The sequence below is a fragment of the Orbicella franksi genome, chromosome 9 (assembly GCF_964199315.1).
Source record: "Orbicella franksi chromosome 9, jaOrbFran1.1, whole genome shotgun sequence".
Taxonomy (NCBI): domain Eukaryota; kingdom Metazoa; phylum Cnidaria; class Anthozoa; order Scleractinia; family Merulinidae; genus Orbicella; species Orbicella franksi.
The window spans coordinates 9,793,522-9,817,959 of record NC_138153.1 but is presented as its reverse complement, the minus strand read 5'-3'; the positions used below and the strand labels follow the sequence as shown (position 1 = coordinate 9,817,959).

The window sequence follows — 24,438 nt, the reverse complement described above, 5'->3', positions numbered from 1 at the left end:
TCTTGATGAACTTTGTACAATTTGAGATTAACAAAACATCATGAGCTATTTTTACAGGTAATAAGAACTTCATATCTTGCTATCAACCACCTGTCGTAATCCTGAACGACCTGTTTTGTCCTGGGGCAATTTCTCGGGTATTAATTTGTGGTGAAACCCTGCTTTGGGGTCATTGCTTTTATCAGATTATAGATAATGATTTTATATTGCTTCATCGAAAGCCATCATGACACAAAATGTTGAAGAATACGTTGATTGAAGAGTTAATTGTTGTAGAATTGTGCACAGTTTTAGACCTATTCTCTGTGCCAGATTTCATTTGCAACATGCCTGGGACTCAATGAGTGCTGCAACTTGTTAAGGAAATAAGAGCTTCATGTTCACGTTTTTATCTGCCCACAAGAAAACACGACGGCAATTTGCACAACAAAAAGTTGGTTGTCGCATTTCGGTAATTTACTTTTGTGTGAAACTTCCGGAATGAAGCTTCCAGAGAAACGTATTAGGACTGGACTAAAGTACTCAAACTAATAAAACTAACAGATTTTTGCTTCAGATTTAATTACACGTACAACCTACAAGGTTAAACACAATAAAATGCCTTAATGCAGGGCTAAATAGGAGCATTTTCGTACATCGTAAAAATAAATTCAAGGGATGGTGGAACCGCTTTCTCACCATAGAAGCCTACAATGTATACTCTTCTGGACGAGATTTTAGGCTCTCACACGGAAGTCTTTTCTAAGTAATAATGGGTGTGAGATTTCAAAAAGTCGGCTTTGGCTAGAGTAGTAATAATTCCTTTAGGTCATTTAGGAGTGACGTGATGCTCTCTCATGACCATTGTTGAAACACTAAGTATGTTTATGATTATATTTAAGCTGAGAGGAAACCAGCTAAAATCATCGTAGTGTCGGGAGGGAAACCGTAACGACTACCACATGCACCGGCCTTCGAATCTGTAATAAATCAACAGAGTTGCACTACTTGTACGTGTAATGAAGTCTAATTAGCGAATCCCACAACCATGCAGTATTTATTGAAGATCTTAGGGGATATTTAAATTCTGTCTATTCAATAACAAATTGTTTCTTCAATCACAGGGTAAATTAATTCTTCAGTCATCCCAGGAAAACGATTTGCTATACCTGTTCGAGTCCGCAAAGTACGCAAGAACAAGAAACATGGACAACTCCACTCACGTCAGTTCCAGTGGAAGTCCGTCTTGCCCGAGCGGTATTTCTGTGTTCTTCACAACAGCCATGGCTGTGATAAGCTTAGCAGCGTTTATTGGAAACATTCTGGTTATTGCTGCGGTGTACAAAACGCCAAGCCTCAAAACAAGCGCCAATTACTACTATGTGAACATGGCGGTCTCAGACTTTCTTTCCAGCCTTACCACCTGGCCTCTGTACCTTACTAACGAGATTATAACAAGCCGGGGAAGTCTCATACAAGGTCCTCTGGCAACTGTTGGATGCAAAGTGGGAGTATTTTTCAGAGTGGTATCCATTACGATCTCCATACTAAGCCTGGTGTTGATCGCTGTCGACAGATTCGTGGCTATTTTATTTCCATTGAAAGCCACGCTCATTACACGAAAAATGAGGGCTGCTCTACTGCTCACAACGTGGTTTGTGTCGATAGCTTATTGCATTCCCATGGGCTACTATTTCAGAGCGGAAAAAGTTGGTCAAGAAACATACTGCAAATTTGTGTGGAATGACTCTGCACTCATGATTTACTACATTACGGGCCTGGTCTTGTTCCAGCTATTACCATTACTTGCAATCATCATTCTTTATTCCCGTATCATGAGTGCATTGAGGCAGAGGTCAAACGCAGAATACACTGCTAGGTGCGGACGTAATAACCAACAAAACAGATGTAAGCAGACCCAAAACTTCATGAAGATATTCAGGTCAATCGTTGTTGTGTTGTTCACCTGGTTTTCTCTTTTTACCCTGTATTTGATTCTAAAAATCATTTCCCCTGCACTTTTCATCAGCGACCGGTGCAAGTGGATTTTAGGTTTTACCTATTTTTTGATTCCATCTCTTGGCATAGCAATCAATCCGGTAATTTTATTCACATATAGCACTAATTTTCGCCAAGCTCTGCCTAGGCTGTTGCCGTTTTCTTTCAGACAATCCCGTTCAAGTTGCGCAGTGACAGCCACGTCACGGCGGCCAAAACTTATCGAACTACATTTTAGAGAAATTTAAACAGAGGTCGTGTTAAATATGAGGTTATTTTATTAAGGTCAAGTTGCTGGCATACTGTTGTCAGGTGAGTTGAGAAATCATGGAAATCAAGATAGCTCTATCGCTCCCGTTCAAGAAAACTAAGGATATGTGCGCTTTATAAATACGATTATTATTATTATTAATATTTATTCAGATAGCCAATCGCAGCGAAGATTAGCTTCATCTCAGCCTGCGCGCAAAGCTTGTCATTAAACAGTCAGCATCTGGTTAAAAACTGGATCATTGAATAATCCAATTCAAGAGTTTTCATTGGCAGAGCCATCATGGTATATGAGCTTTTATCGCATGCTCTACAAATATGGTAAGCGTACGCGTAAATTTTGGGGGCGTTTTTATTTTTATTTATTTTAGTTTTGGCGCTTTTAATAAAATAGTTATTCCACTCCCGCTTGTTGGATATGAGATGACTATGGCTAACTCGGCGCTAGGCGCTGGGCGCGCTGTGATTGGTCAATTTAGTGGTTCGTATTCTTCTCTGCTACCCGCTTAAAGTTAAGTGTTTTTGTTAACACAATGTCTCGTGACTTATCGCCAAGTGTTCTTAACTTTCATGGCAAGTAAAGGTTTAAAACTTTCGTTTTCTTTAAACTGTGTATTTAAACTTGCTAATGACCTGGGAAAGTCTTGTAAAATCTAAGATAATGTTGTATTTAGGTCATGATGTGATTTAAGCAAGACTGGCAGTGAGGAATTCTTTAATCAAGCCAGCATCAACTACAAAATAATACTTTAGTTGTGTATTAAACTGGTGAAGTTGTTTTCAGCGCGTTCGGCAAGTTAAAGTCAGTGCTACACGCCTGAGATCATCGTATTATTCTAAACAGACTCGACAGCTATGCATAATGGTGGTATGATTATAAAACTAAATAATAATATACAATCATAATACTATTAATAATTATGATTCTATGATCCCCTTAAATATTAATATGCAACGTAATCTCTGACGACCGCCTCAGAATGAAGTCCATTGCGAGTCTGGTTCAGTGGCTTGTCACCAAAGAAGGACTGATAACAACTTGTAGAGTGGTCCAGTATGGAAAAACGTTTACTCAAATATAAATAAAAGTAATAATAGCAGTTCATTAATTACACTGTTTGGTTACTGTACAAATAAACTTTTATCAAAGGTATTGAATTTTGTGTAGCGATAGCGGGAGCAGTCTGAATTGACACATCTTGAATAGAAAGGGCAATTTTTAAAGTCTCTCGATCGTAAGGCCGTTTTAATTTTCCTCAGCCATTTTTGTCCGTGATAATTTTGGGTTAATTGTCATCTTGCTGGTGTTTCTACATTGCAAACCCTATTTTCCTATCTTCTCTGGCAAGCTCCTTGCAAGCTAAAAGTCTTGGCTCTCTTTAAAAGGAGCGCACCGCGGCCTGCGCAGCTAGAAAAATCCCACAGAAAGAAAGAAAAACAGTCAAAAAAAACTGTTCATCATAGGAAACTCTTCCCCCCTCAATAAGCAGGCTTAATCGAAGATTGTTAAAAAATATGGAGTAGCTGCAATCAGGATATGACATGGTCGAAAGGAGAGGGGGAGAGAAGAAGAGAAGAAAAAATTAAAAATAACTAATTAAGACCTTCATAAAAACTGGCGAAACATGGCTGTACAACCAGAGTAGTAGTTGTTTTACAAAGTCCGTCAGATGATAGTGCTGCATGTTGAGAGAAAAGTTCAGAAACGTAAAATTGCAAGTAAATTCCAACCTTTTCAGCAATTAAAATTATCTTCCTACATTTCAGTATCATGTGCGTTACAAGACTGCAAAACACAATTAAATCAGACAGGGCTGACAGTGAGGGCCACAGCCGGTTTCTATATGTTTGAACATTGATTAAAATTAATTTCAAGACTCTAAAACTTATTTTTGCATGATTTGTCTTTGATAATGATTGTAAATGACGTCCAGTAACATTTTATTTTAAATAATGCACAGAGTGGTCATTTTCACATTTTCCTTCTTTTTAGTTCTTTTCAGTCTTTAAGTCAAAATTTCAACCAACTCTTAGCGAAACACCCACTCACCCCAATCATTTTATCAGATTTCTGCAACAATTTAATTTACAACTGTGAAGTAAAGTCTACTATGTTTATTATGCAATTACAAAAGGAAAATGATGCCACTTGAAACACTTGATCTGGATTCTAGCATTTCAAGTTTCAAGCTCCACCCTCGCCACTTTAGACCTTGTGTTATTGTAGTCCATTGTATTTGGACTTTAAAGTTGTTCTTTTTAGAGGATTACATTGTTAATGCAAATCATGGCAGTCTTAAAAGGAAGTTCAAAAATAGTTATGTGACCCCTTTCAGGCGTCTATTGAGTTTCCTGTGCTAGCAGGCTCAAACAACAAGACAGACATGTTTCCACCTCTGCTGTGGACTCCTGATATGAGAGCACAGTACTGTCAGGAAAAATGGGGGCGTGAGTCAACGACCAGGCTGGCTAGTGACTCAGCTCTGGGGAAAAGGTTATTTATTTTATTTATTTATTTATTTATTTATTTATTTATTTATTTATTTATTTATTTTAAAGATTTGCCAGAGGCAGGTGGGCATACAAACAACACCAGGTCTCCTACTAGGTAAACCCACGACCTAACCATTCCCCTAGAAAATTGGTAACACATTCCCTAGAACCCCCAATATAAAAAATAATGAGAACCAAAAGGAAATAAATTTTTGAAAAAAAAAAAGGTTAAGAAGAACAACGTGTGAGAGTATTGGCACAAGGCAATCAGGACAGACTAACTTGCAAGAACGAATGTAATCTTGATTGAACACCAAACTTACTCTATTATAAAAAGGTTTGTTTGGAAATTAAAATGATCGTGGGTGTAAATTAAGAATAAATTGTAGAGTGAACAAATAGTTTCTTGCATTTAGCAAATGCAGCACTCTTGCTTGGGTGCACATGTATTGTATGTTTAGTACATGTAGATAGCAGTAGAGTGATGCTTAGCTCCTGCACTCCTGACATCTCATGCTAATTCTCCTTGCTTGTTTTTAGACATTATTTTCTTGGAGGAAGTTGATTATGATGATCAGTTTCTGTTTTCTCACGAGTTGTAAGCCTGACGGTATATTGATGTTTTGTGGAGAAATCATATGTTGACCACTTGGATTAAGTGTTTAGGAGAGAAATTGTCACCTGGTTTTTGAGTTCCTTTGCTCGGCTGGGCATTCTCATTCTACAAGACACCAAAAGACACAATCAGAAGCAATGTGTTATGTTTCAACCAATCAGAGCTGAGGACTACATGGACTAAGTGAACAAGGGTGGCAAGGAAAGTTGTAGTTGTCGTAAAAGTTGTTGTGCCTTCAACTATCCCCGGGGGGGGGGGGGAACTCCCGTGGAAAAAAAGAAACAGGGATATTATTGGGTGTAAATCACGGATTTTGGTCTCGCTAAGGGTGTTCAGGACAAGACATCACTTTTTTTAGCTGTCAGGGTATCTCTTCCAAGGTTGCACTTGAAGAAATAATAAAAACATTCTTTCGTCCATTTGAAAGTGGTTTCTAATATTAATTAGTACAATTCTACTAGTATACTTATGAAAATACTGTAATCTGATTGGCTGAGCTATTAAACACTATCAGGCATTAGTGTGCTGTGGCTGGAGGTCGTCTTGGAAATGGCGACGTTTTTTTTCGTTTTTCCAAAGTTTTGGAGGAAAATTTTGATGCAAATGGATAATTAAATTTCTGAGACGTCTAAACGAAGGACATTTACGGTTTCTTGACTTTAAAAACGGTTGAAATTATTGAAAAAGGCGATGCACGCGCACACACAATTTCGATTTTAAATGGCAATTCAATCCGAGCGATCTTTTACAGGCGCAAAGTTTAATAATACGTCAAGAAATAATTGGAAACCGTTATTTGAAGTAAATTTTAGTAAGAATTCTACTAAAACAATTAGATTATTCGCTCTCGATTTCTATGAGGTGATAGTTTATTCGGCCTTCGGGCTCATCAACTATCACCTCATAGAAATCTCGAGCTCATGACCTAATTGTTAAATAGGGGTCAAATAAACCAAGAACCACACCTAGATTGATCTCTTTTTTGACGAGTATCACCAAACCTTTTCACGTGAAAGTTCCCTCCCCAGACAACTATCATTCATTGAATTACAAGAGCTCCTATACAACATGATATATCTTTTAGCACACTGGTATCATCAGAATCGTAGCTGATACAGGAGGGAACTGGTTTCTGTGTTGGAGCGCCCGTCATTTTTTTTGATACCCTCTCAACCCCCGGTTCTTATTTGAACCTACAGTTAATCTATTACTTGTTTTACTCCTTCCTTGCAGACATATCTTCAGCTTCAAATATTATTTTCTCCAATGGTGACTTGGATCCATGGAGACCAGGAGGGGTATGGTTTTATCCTCCTTAGACTAGTATTGTGTTTTTCATCATCGATATTTCGCTCCTGTGCTGTTGAAACTTCCAGGTGTGTTGGCTATCAAAGATTGATCCAACTTATACCTCTTGGTCTCAGGTACTGCAAGATATCTCCGCAACACTAGTAGCCGTTCTGGTCAAGGGTGGTGCCCATCATCTTGATCTCAGGTGCATTTTAAGTTTTTTAATTATTATTTTAGAATGTAGTAGTCATGCAATGATTCATTCAGTGCTTGACAACATAAAGAGTGCTATTAATATAAAAACAAAAGTAAAACATTCCAAAACGTTGCGTGAGTTGAAAGATAAGATCCATGTGTTGCCATCACCCCAGAAGCTAACTGCTTTTTGAGGGCTATTATTATCATTAGATGTGGAACAAATGGAGCTAAAAGTCGGCTGCTAAAGGCACCATTTTGGAAAAGCCATATTGAACACTTAGATAGAATATGTCACAGGACGTATTAGAAGTGCTGAAGCAGAAGGTCATTTTGTAGACCTCTTTGACCCCGGGGGAAGGAGGGGGGGGGGACTCCCATATAAAAATAACATTTTTTTTCACCCCTAAGAGTTAACAATTCTTAAACAACACCATATCTTCTGTCATATTTTTTTTGGCTCAATACTCTAAAAGGTACCGCAAAAGCTCCTGCCGTGGACCTTTTAAGGCCCAACACCCTAAGGGGTACCAAGACCGCTTTTTTTAAAGGTACGACGAGCACCCCCGTCCTTTTTATAAGGGGGCCCCCGCGGGCTTTGACCTCTGATAAGGTTTTGGTACACCGTATAAGATTTTCGACCCTATGTGCATGCTGTTTAGCACATGAATTTTGCACACGATATCAATACTAAGGTACACAAAGCTAAATTCTCCCAAAGTTTCCGATGATCAATGATTGAGGACACGTAAGGTGAATTCCTAGTTACATGTAGTAGAATATTTGATCATTGACACAAGCCGAAGGAAAACCAATAAACCGTGAAATCCAATAACGAACAACACTGAACTTCCGGGGTTGGCTTATTTTCTGGGAGGGGGTAGTCGTTGAAGGGGCTAGTAGGCGGTAGGAGGGGTTTTATTTTATCGAATGGTATTTTCGTAACCCTTGAACCATGACGATGTGAAATTCAAAACAAGTTAAACAGCTGGGCAATTGAATTTTTTGAAGAATAAATAAATTATGGTTGCGATAGCAAGATACAAGGCATTCAATAACGATAAAAGTTATACAACAAATGATCACGACAATGGACAAAACGTTGTGCTTTAAATGAGCTTACAAATTTTAGAATATACAATAAGACATGAAAAAACAACAACAACAACAACAACCACGACAATAGGGGCCAGCTTTATAAGCTCAAGAAACTGTGTGCATCAGGTTACATGTTATCTACCACACTTTATAAAATAACTGAGATACTACGCACGCTCTGATTGGTCAATAGAGTTGCTAAACTTATGTTCTATTGTACCGGTAAACCCGGTTCCCGATCTACGGCAGCTCTACGCGGGAACTGGAGGACTCGGACATGGAAGTTTGCAAGGAAAAACAGGACCAGAAGTTGATCGTCATATAAAGCTTTATCTTTTTTTCCAAGGCAAAACTTTTATGCCGACTCCGGTTGCGCTTGAGATTAAGATTAAGGAAGTTTTGAAAAACCCTCATTGCGCTGCTTTACATGGTCTGTGGAGGACGGAGTCAGCTGGGCTTGACTGATCAATTTCGTTTGTCAAAAAAGCAGGGAATAGATTTCTTCCTGTCAGAAATTCAATGCGCGCATGCATAACTCGATAAATGAATTTGGTTTCCATGAGCCTAGCTTTTAAGCAATAGTTTTCATTTAGCAAAATACAGAGAAAGACGGACTTCATAGCGTTCAGCATAAGTAAATAAATTCTGAATAAATTTCGGAAGCAGCGTTGCTGTAACTAATCTTTATTCCATTCGCAAAACTTTAGAAAGTTGTCGTAAACACTGCGTTGAATCACTTCGCCAGGCACATGAAGTTTGGACTATTTGCACACTTTTCATACAGCCTTTTATTTTCGTGATGACCGATTCCACCTACGAATCCCTGCATTTACCCGTCAAAATACTTTTGAGTTAATTAATATACCTTTTGCCTTTCACCGATAACCTTTTCCTTTCCTGTCTTAAAACTTTCTTAGCGTGAAATGTTTTCGTCGCTTTGCTCTGCGGATTTCGTGTCCGACGCGGAGTCTATGCTTTCATTCTTTCAGTCGCTGTGATTGGTTTGCCGCGTCATCTCATGAATTTGATGAGAATAAGTAACTTGATCACGAAAGTACAATAAATGTTCCTCTCATTGAAAAACTTTTTCCCTAGTTATTTCATAAAAGCGATAGACCATTCTTTCTATGGGTTTACCGGCGCAATAAACCACTTGGGATGTTAGGAGAACACTCGAAAAGCTTGTAAATCACTCGCCTAACGGCTCGGGATTTACAACGTTTTCTCGCGTTCTCCCAACATCACGCGTGGTTTATTGCGCCAGTAAACCCATAGAAAGAGTGCTTAAATAACTGACATTGAAAATTATTTCCAACAGGGAAATGCTTGAGCATTTTTGCAGGTGGAATTTTCCTTGGGAGTGGATCAAGCCAATAAGAAGCGATAATATAATAGATTCAAGGAATATGGAATGACTTTGGTTGCTGAGGTATGTGAATTACTCTTTTCCGGCTGAATTACCTTTTTTTAGTCGGGGAATTAGCTGAGACTACGACAAGTTACTTCTGTTCTTGCGTGTCGACTTATTACTTTTTGACTGGTTGGACTTGCACAAGTTTCCTAGTCGGTGTACAACTTAAAAATCTACAGTTTGGTTTCGCATTTCCCCTCTTTTTACGACGGAATAAAGCGCGGAAAATAAGATACCTAACTAAAAGGAACTACTTGAATAAGACGGATTGACAACATCCAATCTTACGTCAGTTCCCAGTCGGGATAATTAGTCGAGTAACATTTATACTAAATTGAACGTTAATCATGTTTCACTAACTTACCGTCCATCTAATTTCATGTATTTCTTTACAGAAAAAGCCATTACTTTATGCCATTAGCAAAGTCAACTATCTTTTTACGTAATTCCAGTCAAAGTCCCTCACCTGCGCTGAGTTCTTTTCCACATGATTTCGTCGTAGACTTGTTCATAAGCCATTAGTTGGGTGGGTCACTGAAAGCTCACTTACGTGACTACCGTCGTCGTAACGCAACACTAATTTGTCGTTTAACCTTCGTGACGTACACGCAAACACGCAGCTCAGCGACCACTGAAAGTGGGATCCTCGTCTTTGGGTTTTCATTGCTGGAGATGGATCTTGTCAAACCAATATACCTTTAGAAGATAGCCTGAAGCTTTCTTTGCAAGATAGAATTCGATACACGTATTTTTTCTTTCTTTTTTTTTTTTTTTTTTTTTGTACAATTTGGCGCAGAAATGAGCGTTGTCGATGACGGAACCATAATTGTACATGAATTAGCCTGTCAATATTTTTCCAAGGATTTAGTTACTTATCGCGCAATCTTTTACCACTCAGTGCTTACCCTTTTAAGATAATTGTAAGACTGACAAAAATATTTTGTTAATGTGACCAGTCTTCTGTATAACATATATACGATTAAGTTTCCACGTAATTCTTTCAAATGTGGACACATGCTTGGTTTTAACGTTAAACCTAATTTTTCATTAGCGCTATCAGAGAAAAAAGCTAAAATAACCTAACTATTGCTTTATAAAGCTTCCTACCTCAAAGGCGATTCGAAGGAGACTCAAGGACTGTTTACCAAGACCAGCTAGCGGCGTCTCAGTTCAAACGAAATATGAAAAATCTCACAAGAGTTGGTTGAAACAAAGTTCTTAACCAGGGTTTTGCGTTTCGGTAAAACTCCACGAGACGACACTTCTACTTTGAGGCCAGCAGGATGCTTTTGTACAGCAATAAGTTAGGAAAAAGATAGGTTTCCGTTTGCATTCTAGATCTTTAACATGGGCGGAAAACGTCCGACATCAAGAACGCTGCATTGCAAATATTTTATCACATGTACAATTTACAATTTAAATTTCCAAGACGAGCCATTGTTTCAATGTGACTCTGATTGGTTCTCTTCACTTTACAACCACGTGCAGGACATTCGAAATACAACGTGAATAAGTTGTAATACATTCTTAATGCATTCCTCGTTTATCTCTACAGGGTAGGCATGCCGATTTTTACTGAATAAAAAAACTTTCGTGATGTTGGGAGACATTTTTGGCAGTCGAAAAAAATTTTTATACAGTCTTCTCACCCTTTCAGTCTAGCCCCAAAACATCATCAGCTGTACCTGCGAGATTTAACAATTTTATAGTTTTCTTTGTGACGCCATCAAACTCCAAACTAGCATGAAAAATTACAAGGCCTGTGAGTTTTATCTTTCAGTAGTAAGGAATTCTAAATGTATACCGGTATCTTCTTACATGCTTTAAGCTAGACACCATCCTTGTAGTTTAATAGTGCATTGTGAATTTCAGAGTTTTCATACCACACGAAATCAAGATGGTCACCAGAAGGCTGTTATGTTTATCTAAAAAGAATTTTCTCAGTGAATTTTAGCACACTAAGAGGTTAGCGTACCAGGAGAAGTGCTTGTTCGAGTGTGCGAGCGGAGTTGCTTCTTATCTAGGAAAAATCGAATCGACTCTGCTGGCAGGCTTCAATAGTTCACGAGGGTGAACCGATTGCTTTAATAGCGACTTGAGTAAATTCCAGACGTTTCCATTGATTTAATTTGCAGCTGCTGTTTATGTGTCCCTTTGCTGAGGAATCAAACATGGCGTCTCCACACTGAGCTCTATAAATTTGTGTAGAGACAATCAGAAGCACGATAAAAATGGAAGAGGAACTAGGGCCGGGTCGTTCGAAAGCCGGTTAACGCTAACCCAGGATTAAAAGTCAACCGAACTATTAATTTTTCTTGTATAAAATTGTTTTTACTGCTTAAGATTTGTGTAGTTTGAGCTTAGTCAAGCTCAAAACTGATGGACAAACAGTATAAGCAGAAAACCGCACCGAAAAGTTACAAAACTGAGATCAAAATTCTTGCTAATCCTGGGTTAGCTTAATCGGGCTTTGAACAACCCGGCCCAGGGTTAAACATTCTCAATTTTTTTGCTTTTATTCAGTTTCAATAATATTGTTTGCCCTATGCTTCTTACAATTCTCATTGTTACATGGCAATGAGGTAGTTGGCAGGAAATCCCAGCAGGGGTTTTACAAACGTTTCTCAGGGGATCCCCTTTTAAAAGCTAAAATACTTTTTCAAAGAAGCGTACTCTCTGTTAACCGAAAGTTAATACTTTGTAGAACATCTTTAGCCAGGAAAAGTTTTTTTTTAGCTTTTTAACCAAGAGACATATAAGGCAACAAAAAAACAAAGAAGAGGAAGATAACGATTGAAGACCAGGAAAATGTCCCCACGCCAAAAAGCCAGAGTTTGCATCACAATTTTTGTACTGCGAGCCTTCCTTGTTAGAATCTTCAGTGCTTGTGGTACTACTGCAAACCCTCTGGTTTTTTCTTTTAGGTGCTGAGGAGTCGTTGATCGTTTTGCCATTCACGTGGTCTTGCTTAAAGTACTTCAGCTAAGCGGTTATGCTTCCTGACAGCCGTGTACAGCCCACAAGCCGCGAAGAGATGAAAGGGAAAATAAATATCCACAATTTTTCGTAATTTGTCACACTCAGACGTAACCTTGAAGCACGTCCAATCGTTCCGCACGGAGGTACGCATGAGCTCTTCTATCTCACGTGATCCCTCAGCAGATGACGAAGAAGATTCCTGCCATTTCGTCTTTATCAAGAAATATCACGGTCAGAGAGCGAATCCCCCATATAGGCCTTATACCCAAGGTAATCCCTTACAAGTTTTTATTAGACCTGGTACCCAGTTCTTCCGCAGATGTTACTCGCACGTTGCTTGGATGTTTTCGTGGAGGATTTGTTTATGTTTCGTTTCTTTTCGTTTTGTTTCAAAGCGAGGACAAACCTCCAACGCTGTGGTAATGTCTTCTTTAATATATTAGTTACAAGCAAAGGAACTTCGGTTCTCGCAATGCTTTAATACATTTCGAAACTTTAATAGGAGTTTAAATTAGAGACAGATGCCCCCTGCACTAAACAATAACAACTGAATGAACGGCAGAGAAATGAGTAGACAAACGAGTGTAAAGCAAACAAACGCTCAAACACAACGCAACCGAGCAAGCGGATGGTCGAAAGTGCCGACGGACGCTCGCCGCCCAAGAAGAAAAATGCAGTTTAAGCAACAACGCCAAAGGCAACTTCGATTAAAAATACGACTTTATGTTCAACCTACGAATCTCGCGAGAATGTAGATATTCATTCAGTCTGTCTATCACTGTCGGAAACATCCCAAACAGAATATGTAAGACAGCGTCAAAATTCGAAAAAGAAATTTTAAAAATTGACCGTCGTAGTTAAGGTCCTCTCGATTATGCAGAATGTGTCTATTTCACGTTGTTGTTTCGTAAAGAACGGCAAAGAAATGAACAAAGAATTATAACGCACGCTTATACAACCATTGTACTCGTTGCCGTTGAGGCTTGCTTATTAAACTCCCGGCCATGAAATCGAATAAACGGGAAAATAATGAACAGCTAAACGAGCGAAAATCAAACAAAAGCCCAGCTGAACAAAAGCCTGCTGGGAGTGTAGAAAACATCTCTGCTATGAAACGTCTTTTGAAAATCAAAACATATAAAATGACTTTTCGCCACATTTCCCGCCATTTCGTCTCAGGTAGTTTCGAGAACGTCGCTTGGGATGTCCACGCATCGCGCGAGTAACATCCTCGGAAGAACTGGGTACCATGTCAAAAAATAACTTAAAAGGTATTATCTTGGTTATAAGGCCTATCCGGGGGATTCACGCTCTTACCTTGATAATCTCTTGTCTTTATTCAATACTCAATAAGCAATGTTATTTTGCCATTCATTGACCACTAAATGTCGTGCCTAATGGCATGAAAAGACAGAGGCTATCTTTATTCCATTCAACAAAAAAGCGGCAAGCCGTGAACTACATCTTCCAGCAATGTAATGCTCGATTCCAATTTATAAAGTCGAAGCTCTTGATATAGGAAATTGAACGCCGTAAAAAATCATATTTGTCTCAAGACGTTTACATAAATGAGCCTTTTATTTAAACTGATCATGAGAGGTATTGAGGCGACAAGGTTTCAACACGGTTTTGCCTTTGTTGATTTGTTTCTATAACATTTTTTCGTTAAAAAGATCAACAAGGCTTCGTACAATTTTGTTGAAATTTGGAAAAGTTGCTCACGACATCTGTCCTCAATGGCATCAAAAACCAGATGACCAATTACTGAAACAAATTGATGTCACGTAGACAGGCCTTATCGATGTAACATTAAAGGACGAAATACCGCTAAATGGAAAATATAATTACATACAGGTAAATGACAAAGCCCAACATCCTTTGAAATGTGTCGTACATCACGGAGAAAAAACCCGATTAATCTCAATGACATAACATCTAAAATCCATGTAAGTTTTCAAGGATACAGCTATTATACGAGGTTCAATGGTTCAAGCTATAATGATAAAAGAAACGATAAAAATATGGAAGCGAAGCTAGCAGACTACCCGTTAGCTTGAAATTCCCAGTGGCTGCCCCTGTTCGCTCAAAATTTTCAGGTTCAAAACAGATAAATAGAAATTTACGCATCGATCACTTTTTTCCTCGGCCCCATCCCCAAATTTTCATGATATTACACTTAAGATGTACAAAAACAATGCGTTGGTTCTCTTCCGTCCTTGTCAATGTTCTAAAATAATATAGTTTCTGTTTGGATCATTTGGTGATTTTTTTTTAGTAACATCTTATTTCTTTTGTCTCCCTTCGTGATATTCTCCTGCCATTTGCTTCTGATGAACTAGATTTATTAGCTTGAAATATAAAGCTAAAAGAGGCGAAAATGAACAAGTAATTGCGGCTTTTTTTTTTTTCAAATTCCCATCCGGATTAATCTCCAAGTCAGAATTTTTTCCCACCTTAATCGGGCAGAATTTCGTTGATTATCTAGTGCAGAATTTTATCATTAGAAATTAAAGATTTGTTAGTAAGTTACCTTTACTCGATCTTAAAAGCTTGGTTATGCAAAACGACCATTAGTTATCGTGAGATGTATTATACTTATTATTTACCTGTGCTAGGGAAATGTCGATTCAGTAAAAAAAAAAAAAAACTGCCAAACGTCATACTGAGGCATTTGGAAAAATATCGTGAATAATTGAGCTTCACAAAAAAAAAAAACCGCTAGTATAAAAACATTGGTATATTTGACAGCATTTAGTCATTTCCTTTGAAAACCCACTACTAAAAAAGTCACACTTCGAGAAGCATTAATTAAAAAAAAACACTCCACTTATCTAATTCGTCTTTCTTGTCGCGATCTAGAATATTCATCAGTTGGAGAGTTACGACGGAAAAAGTTCTCTTTTTCCCGTGTGTTTGCATACTGTAAAGGTTCAAGGTATATTACGCATGTTAACTTTAAAGTTATCATCAGAGCAAATATATCTGTTATGCTTCAATGGTTTATTTTTTCCTTTGTTCTCATGTATAGGTATACGAAACAGAGGAAAAAGCCGAATTGTACTAAGGCCAATATTGAATCACAGCATTTTCATCGCGCACCATGATACTATCAATACACTTAGCAAGGAAGAGAAAACAGGAATAAACTTATTAAGTGACTATCGTACACCTCAAAATAGTGGCAGTGTTTCCCACTAAGTTTAAACTTTAGCAAAACTGTAGTGAAAGCCCCCTCTTGGGTAAATCACGACGAACATCCGTTTTCATTTTGGATAAGCAGATTTCCCTGCCTCTGAGCGTGTAGCTGCTGTGAAGTCATCACTTTGGTTTATCTGCCGCAAGAATCTTCCACCTGGGTTTAAAAAAAAATCTGCATCTTCTGTTCCCTTATCTAAAATATGGCCAAGACAATGTGCCACTGGGCAATGTGCAAAACATTCATTAAGCGGAAACTAACGAGAAGTAATGAGCATCTAAGTGCACTTAAAAATATCATAAATGACATGCATTATCAAGCGAACAGGCAATATTAACTACTTTTGACCGAAGGTGAGGTCGTTATATATGGGATAATCTTAAACCAAGACTTTGCCGTGTGGACGTAAGGCCAAGGTCTTGAATTTTTCCGTAAAGACCGAAAGTTGGAGGTTAATAAGTGGCTTATTATAGGGCTTCTAAAAAGCTATTTGGGTGCTTTCCTCGTCCTGTCCGGCACCATGGGCACCAACTCGTTCGTAATTTAACGCTGTGAATCCGCTGTTCTCCTGAAATTGTAGCTCGTCAGAGTAATAGCATTCACTCTCAGAGTGTTCCTCGTAAGTTATCGTTTTCAGCCGCTACAATTTTCAGAAATAAAGCAGTAGCTCTTTTACTATCTTTCCTTTGTTTTTACAGGCACGTAATCGGCCAGTGGGCATTACGGGAGAATACGTAATTTCCTAGAATTAGCCAATCAGAGCGCGCATTATATCGGCTACCAACACAAGCCGTGTTATAAGATCAGATGAACAACGATAAGCGAATATTATTTTGATTTCTTAGAGCTAAAACCAATATCTATGCTCGGTAAATCAGCGAACAGAATAAATTAAGACTTGAGAAAACATCACACGGAAAACACAGGGACGCGTTTTCGCAATCTTTCTAGATCGTGCTAATAATCAAAGGAACTAAAGAGGCCAAACTGGTTCTTTTTAAAGTTTGTACAGAATCAAAACAGAGCGTAAACGAAGGTCATGAACAACTCCACTCACATCTGCCTCAACGGTGAATACTCGTCCTGTCCAAATGAAATTTATATATTCTTCACAACGGCAATGGCCATAATCAGCTCAGCAGCTTGCATTGGAAACATTCTGGTGATCATCTCAGTGTACAAAACACCAATCCTAAGAACGAGTACAAACTACTACTTTGTCAACATGGCGGTTTCCGATTTTCTAGTCAGTCTTACCACCTGGCCCTTGTACCTTACTGACGAGATCAGAGGGAGTCTACTCCAGGGTTTGAAGGGTCCCAGTGGAACTTTTGGTTGCAAAGTAGGATCGTATTTCAGACTGGTGTCGCAAATAGTATCCATTTTGAGCCTGGTGTTGATCGCTGTCGACAGATTCATCGCTACTGTATTTCCCTTAAAAGCAGCTACGCTGATTACACCAAAAGTAAGAGCAGTTTTCTTGCTTGCTACGTGGGTGATACCATTAGCCAATTGTACCCCTATTTTCTACTTTTACGGAATCTCGGAAGTCGGCCAGAAGACATTCTGCTTATATGCTGGCAATAGTTTGGGAATGCAGATAGGATTCACATCCGGGGTGATTATGTACAACTTTGTACCTCTGATTGTAATTATAATTATTTATTCTCGTATTATGAACGCTTTAAGAAGAAGAACTCAACCAAGTTGCAGCGCAATAGGAAATGACTTGCAACGAAAAAGATGCGAGCAGAGCCAAAATGTAATGAAGATATTTAAATCGATTGTTGCAGCGTATTTTATTTGCCTTTCTCCATACGGGATATATTCCCTTTTGGAAATTACTTCAGATACTCTTAATATCGCAGACAAGTGCAAATTGATCCGAGGGTTTTGCTATTATCTATTCCCGTCCCTTAGTACAGCAATCAATCCTGTCATTTTGTTTTCATTTAGCAGTTATTTTCGCCAAGTTCTTAAAAACCTGAAGATCTTTACCCTCTGTAAATTTCGATCGTCCTGTCTTGTTTCAGTGCGCCGTAGGAATATCTCCCCAACAGAACTAATGAGTTACAGAACGACCTAGCCGAGTCAACTTTAAAATGACCGAAAAAACGAAAAAAAAGATAAATATCTTAAAGTTAAAGCAAATATCCCAAGGTCCTTTAAGTTGGTTTCTTTCTGTTCGTTGAAACATTGTAGAAACAAATTTACTGTTTAAAAGTTAATATGCCTGTAGAATATACCACTATTTTAAACAAACGAAATAAAAATAAACAAAGCTCAATGTTTTTGTCATTATTCTTCCTACTGCCCTCTTAGCCCTTGCTCCGGCCCTGGCCATCTCTTTCAGGCTTATAACTTAAAAGTATTAAGAAATGGGGGGATTTCCAAATTCAACTACTGCTCCTAAAATTTATCTTGCATCAATTTAACATGACCTCATTTGTAAAGGACCTAGATTTTTCCACGGCAACCATGTTTTGACGTACAGGTGTGACTTTCAAAGGTTAAACTTTGTTGTAATAAATGAAATCTCTTTTAACTTTTTAATTTATATTTTATTAATTATTTTTAGCTGTCGATTTTGATTTTGGATATTTTCGAGCCATTTTTGGCGGTTTACTGTCATTTTGTTACAAATCGAAAACTCAAAGGTGGCGGATCCAAGATGGCGGCTGTTGGACAGTGATGACGTCAATTCCAGGTTGTATCGCGTCCTCGTTCTACTATTGTGGAACTCAAAGGAAATCCTTTTGCACGTGCTAAAATTTTTTTAAAAGTTTTGCCGTTATAATATGTTTTAAGAGTTACATGGTGAGGGCCCTACAACACCCATCCCCCCCCCCCCCACCCCATTCTCAGCCCTCGGATCAGAATAAAACACTCGATCTGAATAGGGTTAATACATCTAACAATAAAAAAATACATACAGAGCCAAATTTTCCGACTGGATAGTTTTGAGTGATTTTCGGTAAAGTTGAAGACAACGAGTAACGAAATTTGGCACGATAAAAAGACACTTTTAATAGGCTATATGCCTATTCTCGATATTGGACTGGCACTAGCTTGAAACTGAGGCTGATGCGAGGAGTGTTTCCAAATACAAACGATACTTCTCCGCATGAGCCTCTATTTCAAGCTAGTTCCAGTCCAATGCCGAGAATACGAATATTGCCTATTGTGCCGCAGGTTGAAAAGATCGTACAACAGAACTTAAAGAATAACTATGATATCATGATGAATAACTCTAGTGAGGTTGATTGTATTAGATATACATCCATCTTTGCTAATGCTGCAATCTATTAAGGCAAAATCGAAATCTATATTTATTTCATTTTCGCACTTACACTTGTACATGTGTCAAATTCTCAGCCATGTGTAAAAACTGATCGCTGGAATGAAACAATAAACTATCATTCCAGTGACGTTTATTTATTCCGCAAGACCACTATCAGGTTCTCAGGCAGGCAGGCAGGTTGTTAGGTAATTGAAAAAAGTCGAAAATGCAATTTTTCGTAATTTTTTGTATTTTATAGGGCTCGTCAGAATACGGCACTACTCGTAAAAATATACAGTGATACTACACATCAAAACATCTAATGAGATATATTTATTGTGCTGTCTTCACACTCAACAAGTCACGTGAAGAAAATGTCCCAGTAGCTTGTGATACATTACGTCATGGCATCTTGAGATTCAAGTGAATAGTGTTTGCCAGTCGATTGTGCTAAGATTCTTACTGAAACTGATTGGTCATTTTAACCGTGATGGTATTGGCTGAAAGACTTGAGTAAAGTTTGAAAAAGTCATTAGTCGGTTGTGAAATAATTAGCATGGGAAATGTTTAATGTGCAGTGTGAAAAACACTGCAAAAATATTAAAGAATAAAATTTCCTGGATAACTGTACTTTCCTATGGTATATCTCCGCTACTTAAACTGTGATTGATCTTCCTACATTTCTTCTTTTTGAAAAGGGATGCTAACGTTGGTTTAGACGACGGCGAATGGGATCATATCTGCTTTACGTGGAGGGGCAGAAACGGAGATTATGAGTTCTACAAAGATGGGGTGTCCGTGGGCAGGGGTACAGGCATGAATGTGGGCGGCAAGATTAGATCTGTTGGTACCATCGTGATTGGACAGGACCAAGACGAAGTTGGAGGAGTCTTTGTGGCATCGCAGGCCTTCGTCGGAGACGTGACAGAAGTGAATGTATGGGGCGCTGCTCTCTCTGAGAGTGATATTGTTGCCAAGGCCAGCAACTGCCACATCACTCAAGGCTCAGTGAACTGGTGGTCCCAGTTTAAATTTGGCGTCCATGGAGGGGTTGATATCGTGGAGTAACTACAGTGCAAGTTTTGAAGCGATAAATGGACATTCAAAAGTGATCGGTGTATTAAATTGAGATAAATAAGTATTAAAAGACAGGATCATTATCGAAACGACAATGTGTGTTTTTGTGCTAATTCCTCGTACCGTAGAAAAATGATCAGCTAAACCGACAAAGGAACAACAAACTCAGTTACGGAACCTATATATTCTACCACATATGCTACCTACCTATCTGCCTAACTTTCTGCATTTATTTAGCTTACACTATTTACAAAAATTTCGGGCGTTTATCTCGTTTCGGACAAGAATTTCGGACTCTTTTCAATCTCGAGCATACACTCACCAAACACTTTAAAACCAGCAGGTAAAATGACCCTCGCGCTTTTCTTTGAATTAGGCTTCCTAACTCACAGATCAGATACAGCATTGGACCAATGCAAACACTAGTATCCTGGCCAGTTAATGCCTATTACAAAACAGCTCAAAGAACCTCCGAAGCTCCGGTTGCGACCACCTCCCGTAAGCGACCACCTCTCCTCAGAGACCAGTTTTCCAAAATACCAAAAGTTTCCAAGTCAAATCTCTATATTTGGAACCTCTTGTAAGCGACCACCTCTCGTAAGCGACCGCGACCACTTTTAGAACTAAAAGTTTGAAATTCTCTTTTGTTCTTAACCTCCCGTAAGCGACCGCTTGACAGATAAAGCATAACTTGGATAACAAGGTGTTGAAACATTATTGTATTCCTGGGAAGTTCAAGAGACGGAAATTTCTCCATGGTAAGTACCGGATTTGTTCTCGAAATGACTTTTCACATGAAAAACAATAAAAACCTGGAGTAAGTCTCTGCAGTTACCATATGCTAATGAGGCAAAATCTTAGCCCAACATGGTCTAAGCCCTCGTAAGCGACCACCTCCCGTAAGCGACCACCCAGACTTTACATTTTAGGTGGTCGCTTACGGGAGGTTCCACTGTACGCACGAGGATTGCATTCGTTATAAAACGCTAGTAGATTTATTCTAAAACTCGATATAAGCACAGAAAGAGAACAAGCTGTTGACGTAATGATGACACGAGCAAAGACAATCTACATTTTGATTATGACAAAAACAAGTTCTGTTCTTTTGTTTCGTTGCGGTATATTCTAAAAGAAATAGAAAACATGTTCTCCGCGTTTCTTTCCAGTTATAGAAACACTGGTGAAAAATTGAAAATTTGTCGGCTCTTGTTTCTCTTTCTCCCAAGTTCCACTTGTGTTTCTACAACTCGATAGAAACATTGAAACTTTTTCTATTTCTTAAATAGTAGAGGAGATCTGATCAATAAATTTAGGAGGTAACAGATGACGAGAATAACATAAGTCATTATCAACCAAGTGTTATTTAGATCCGACCACCAAATTCTCTGCACCGACTGTGCATAGATCAAGCAGGAAAGACCGTGTTTGATCACATTTCCAAACACCGAAAAGAAACTTGAAAATACCACGCGTATAAAGAAGTACCTTAGACGAACTTCGAGGTGGTCAGACACTGTCTTGAACAATTATTCTATCTTCACAATTGGTACCAAAACTTAAGAGAAACCGGAGAAATAAAATCGTAAAAATCTATGCTAATTAAGATAATTCTGCCGATCAGAGAACGAAATGATACTTAAGACATTTTAGTAACCACAGGGCACTTACAAAACACAGGCTGCATTTTCCCCTCTTGAATTTTGGAGTTATTGTAGAACTAAACGACCGCGAAATTTGTTATCGTAAAATATAATTGTTTATTTCGCTTTATAAGTTCTATGATTCTGGGAAGACCGTAGAACAGGACATCAACAGCAATTTTCATCATGAAGAACTTCTTTCAGTGCCAAAATAACACTGGAATGTAAAACTTGAACTGTTTGCACTATTGCTTCATTGGCAGAAAAAAAAAAAAGATTTATTTTGACACATCATTCCACTTGTGAACGTCTTTCTCTAATTCTTGTTTGCCTCTTCATTTCTCTTTTCCATTGACTTTCTGATTATCTCAATTTCCGAAGCTATCGTATTCCTGATCATTTGAAATTAGCCTGAAATCTGAGGGAAGGAGATGACTAACATTTCAGGCTAATTTGAAACGGACTCTTTAGGAATTTGAAAAGATGAGCAGGCTTAAAAAACTGTATCAAATCTTACACTGGCAGTAATTCTTTAACATAATATTTTACATCTTTTTCCCTCGCCAACTCTGGGAAAAATAGCATCTTGCTTTTAATGCAATTAGTCTTAACTGATGACGTCCCAACAGCTGCAACGTCCAAATTGAAAACAAACGCTTTCCAAGTGGATTCCTACTAATTAAATGCGGTGGAAGTTTTACTGCTGTTCTGTCAGTAATCCATCAAATCTTGGTATTTTTAAGTACATTACGACTAATTAAACGTCACTATGCAAAATCTGCGACAGGAAAGTACGCTTTTGACAAAGAACATGGCTTGTAATTTATTTGGCAGTATTCATTTCCTATTTAAACTATAAAGGCTGGTTTTCACTTGTGCATTAGCATCAGCATAAACCGACACACGCAGAAGCAGTACAATATTGATAATTACAACCTTTTGTTAGGTATATATCTTCTAACAAAAGCTGCTACTATGTAGCACTCCACTACCTCTGAATATGGTACTTATTTTTGTGCTAATGTGCAACCTTACAACCTTAAAGCAAGATGATGATCGCATATAATTTGTTTCATTTTGCGTATTTTGTCTCTGAAGCCGCTTTGAACAGGTGCTGCAAAATTTAAATCTCGTGTTTCATACCTGTCAATGAGGATGTGGCGTGGGGAGCGATACCTGTCAAACTGCGACAATTCACTTACCAGGAAATTTGTTAATTCTCTAGACATACATTATCCAGCAGACAGCTAACGAGAGAACAGAGAAAAACATCGACCACCAAAATTCCCAGCGCAAACATCGATTCGAACTGCTATGGCAGGCGACGAAGAGAACCAATTGATGCTTTGAGCTAACATTACACAAATAACCGAGGAACGCATTTTTTGCACTATCTTTAGTTTGTATTTACCATCAAGGAAAGAAACCAAAGAGAACATAACACAACCGTGTTCAATTAAGTTCAGGAAGGTTGACAGAATCAGAACGTAACGAAAACCGAAGACATTACCATGAACAACTCCACTCACATGGATGCCAGTGGACATTCAACGTGCTCGGGCGCTGTTTCTATTTTCTTCACAACCGTCATGTCGGTCATCAGCTTAGCAGCTTTCACTGGTAACATCCTAGTGATCATTGCAGTGTACAAAACACCAAGGCTTAGAACAAGCACCAACTACTACTATGTCAACATGGCGGTTTCCGATTTTCTTGCAAGTCTTACGAGCTGGCCGTTGTACCTTATTGAAGAGATGGTGGCAAGGAATGGAAGCCTGATCCAAAATCCTCTGGCAACTATTGGTTGTAAAGTAGGATCGTATTTTAGAATGTTGTCACTTACAGTATCTATTCTAAGCCTCCTGTTAATCGCTGTCGACAGATTCATCGCCACTGTATTTCCCTTAAAAGCCACGCTCGTTAAGCTAAGAGTGAAAGCAGGTTTACTGTTTGCAACGTGGTTGATATCAATAACGCAATGCATTCTTATATTCCATGCTTCCAGACTAGCAGAAATCGGTCCCCAGATAATTTTTTGCACAGTTAGATGGGATAGTTTGGCGTTGATGAGTTTCTTCATATGCTCGGTGGTCATGTATAACTTTACTCCATTGATTGTAATCGTCATTACTTATTCTTGCATTATGCGCACCTTAAAAAGAAGACAGCAAGCGCAAGTGAACAAGGCAAGTTCCTCACAACAAAACAGAAACAAGGAGAACCAGAACGTATTGAAGATATTTAGATCAATTGTTGTAGCGTTCTTTGTTTGTTTTTGGCTTTTTGGCTTATATCTTATTTTACTGGTCACTTTACACGAATTTCACGCAATAGACGAGTGCAGGATCATTCGCGGATTTTTGCACTTTGTGTTACCATCGCTTAGTACAGCTATCAATCCCGTCATTTTATTTTCATTTAGTACTAATTTTCGTAACGCTCTGGAAAGGCTGTGCCATTTTTCTCTTGGGAGATGCCGTTCGTGTTGTTATGTTTCAGTAAATCGAGAAAACGTTTCCTTACCAGAATTGGTGGAATATAGACAAACCTAATGTCAATAATGTAACATGAAAAATTACAGAATTTGAAATATATATAGAAATATGGAATGCAATATGCGAATAACAGAATATAAGAAGACAATAAAAATCCCGACATTTGATGAAGATTTGTAACTAGCTTAGATGAAAAGAAATACTATTTCTTTTATGCCTTTGTCCATTTTCCATTTCTGTATTTTCAGCGAAAGATTTGTAAATAGTGTAAACAATAAAAATCTGAATCTGAATATGTTTAAATTTATGTCACTGTGAGATATTCAGAGAGTTTCCTCAAAGGTTTATTATGTTCAGTCTTTATTTATCATCATTTCCCATTCCCATTATATTCCTCTTCCATCTGTTACTATATTCTCTA

The 24,438-nt window shown here is 38.3% G+C and overlaps 4 protein-coding genes across 4 annotated transcripts; all 4 read left to right on the top strand.

Moving 5' to 3' along the window:
• Positions 1–319: 319 nt before the first annotated feature.
• LOC145498387 (QRFP-like peptide receptor) lies at positions 320–2,229 on the top strand. The gene has a single exon (XM_081478316.1). It carries the CDS (start codon positions 1,185–1,187, stop codon positions 2,223–2,225), a length of 1,041 nt encoding a protein of 346 aa, XP_081334442.1. The 5' UTR covers positions 320–1,184; the 3' UTR covers positions 2,226–2,229.
• An 880-nt stretch (positions 2,230–3,109) lies between these two features.
• LOC145498448 (uncharacterized) lies at positions 3,110–7,035 on the top strand. Its single transcript, XM_081478380.1, has 3 exons — positions 3,110–3,115; positions 6,466–6,654; positions 6,781–7,035. The coding sequence occupies exons 1-3, from the start codon at positions 3,110–3,112 to the stop codon at positions 7,033–7,035; spliced, it is 450 nt and encodes a 149-aa protein (XP_081334506.1).
• A 9,392-nt stretch (positions 7,036–16,427) lies between these two features.
• On the top strand, positions 16,428–17,834 carry LOC145498730 (trace amine-associated receptor 8b-like). The gene has a single exon (XM_081478655.1). The coding sequence runs from the start codon at positions 16,565–16,567 to the stop codon at positions 17,609–17,611; it is 1,047 nt and encodes a 348-aa protein (XP_081334781.1). The 5' UTR covers positions 16,428–16,564; the 3' UTR covers positions 17,612–17,834.
• A 362-nt stretch (positions 17,835–18,196) lies between these two features.
• LOC145498447 (neuronal pentraxin-2-like) lies at positions 18,197–19,873 on the top strand. Its single transcript, XM_081478379.1, has 2 exons — positions 18,197–18,213; positions 19,504–19,873. The coding sequence occupies exons 1-2, from the start codon at positions 18,197–18,199 to the stop codon at positions 19,871–19,873; spliced, it is 387 nt and encodes a 128-aa protein (XP_081334505.1).
• Positions 19,874–24,438: the final 4,565 nt, after the last annotated feature.

What these genes read in the sequence shown, in the direction of transcription:
- LOC145498448 (XM_081478380.1), top strand. An exon ending in ATCCATGGAGACCAGGAGGG is followed by an intron (nt 6,655 to 6,780) that starts GTATGGTTTTAT and finishes TCTTGGTCTCAG; the next exon opens with GTACTGCAAGATATCTCCGC.
- LOC145498387 (XM_081478316.1), top strand. Translation starts at nt 1,185, where the DNA reads ATGGACAACTCCACTCACGTCAGTTCCAGTGGAAGTCCGTCTTGCCCG.
- LOC145498730 (XM_081478655.1), top strand. Translation starts at nt 16,565, where the DNA reads ATGAACAACTCCACTCACATCTGCCTCAACGGTGAATACTCGTCCTGT.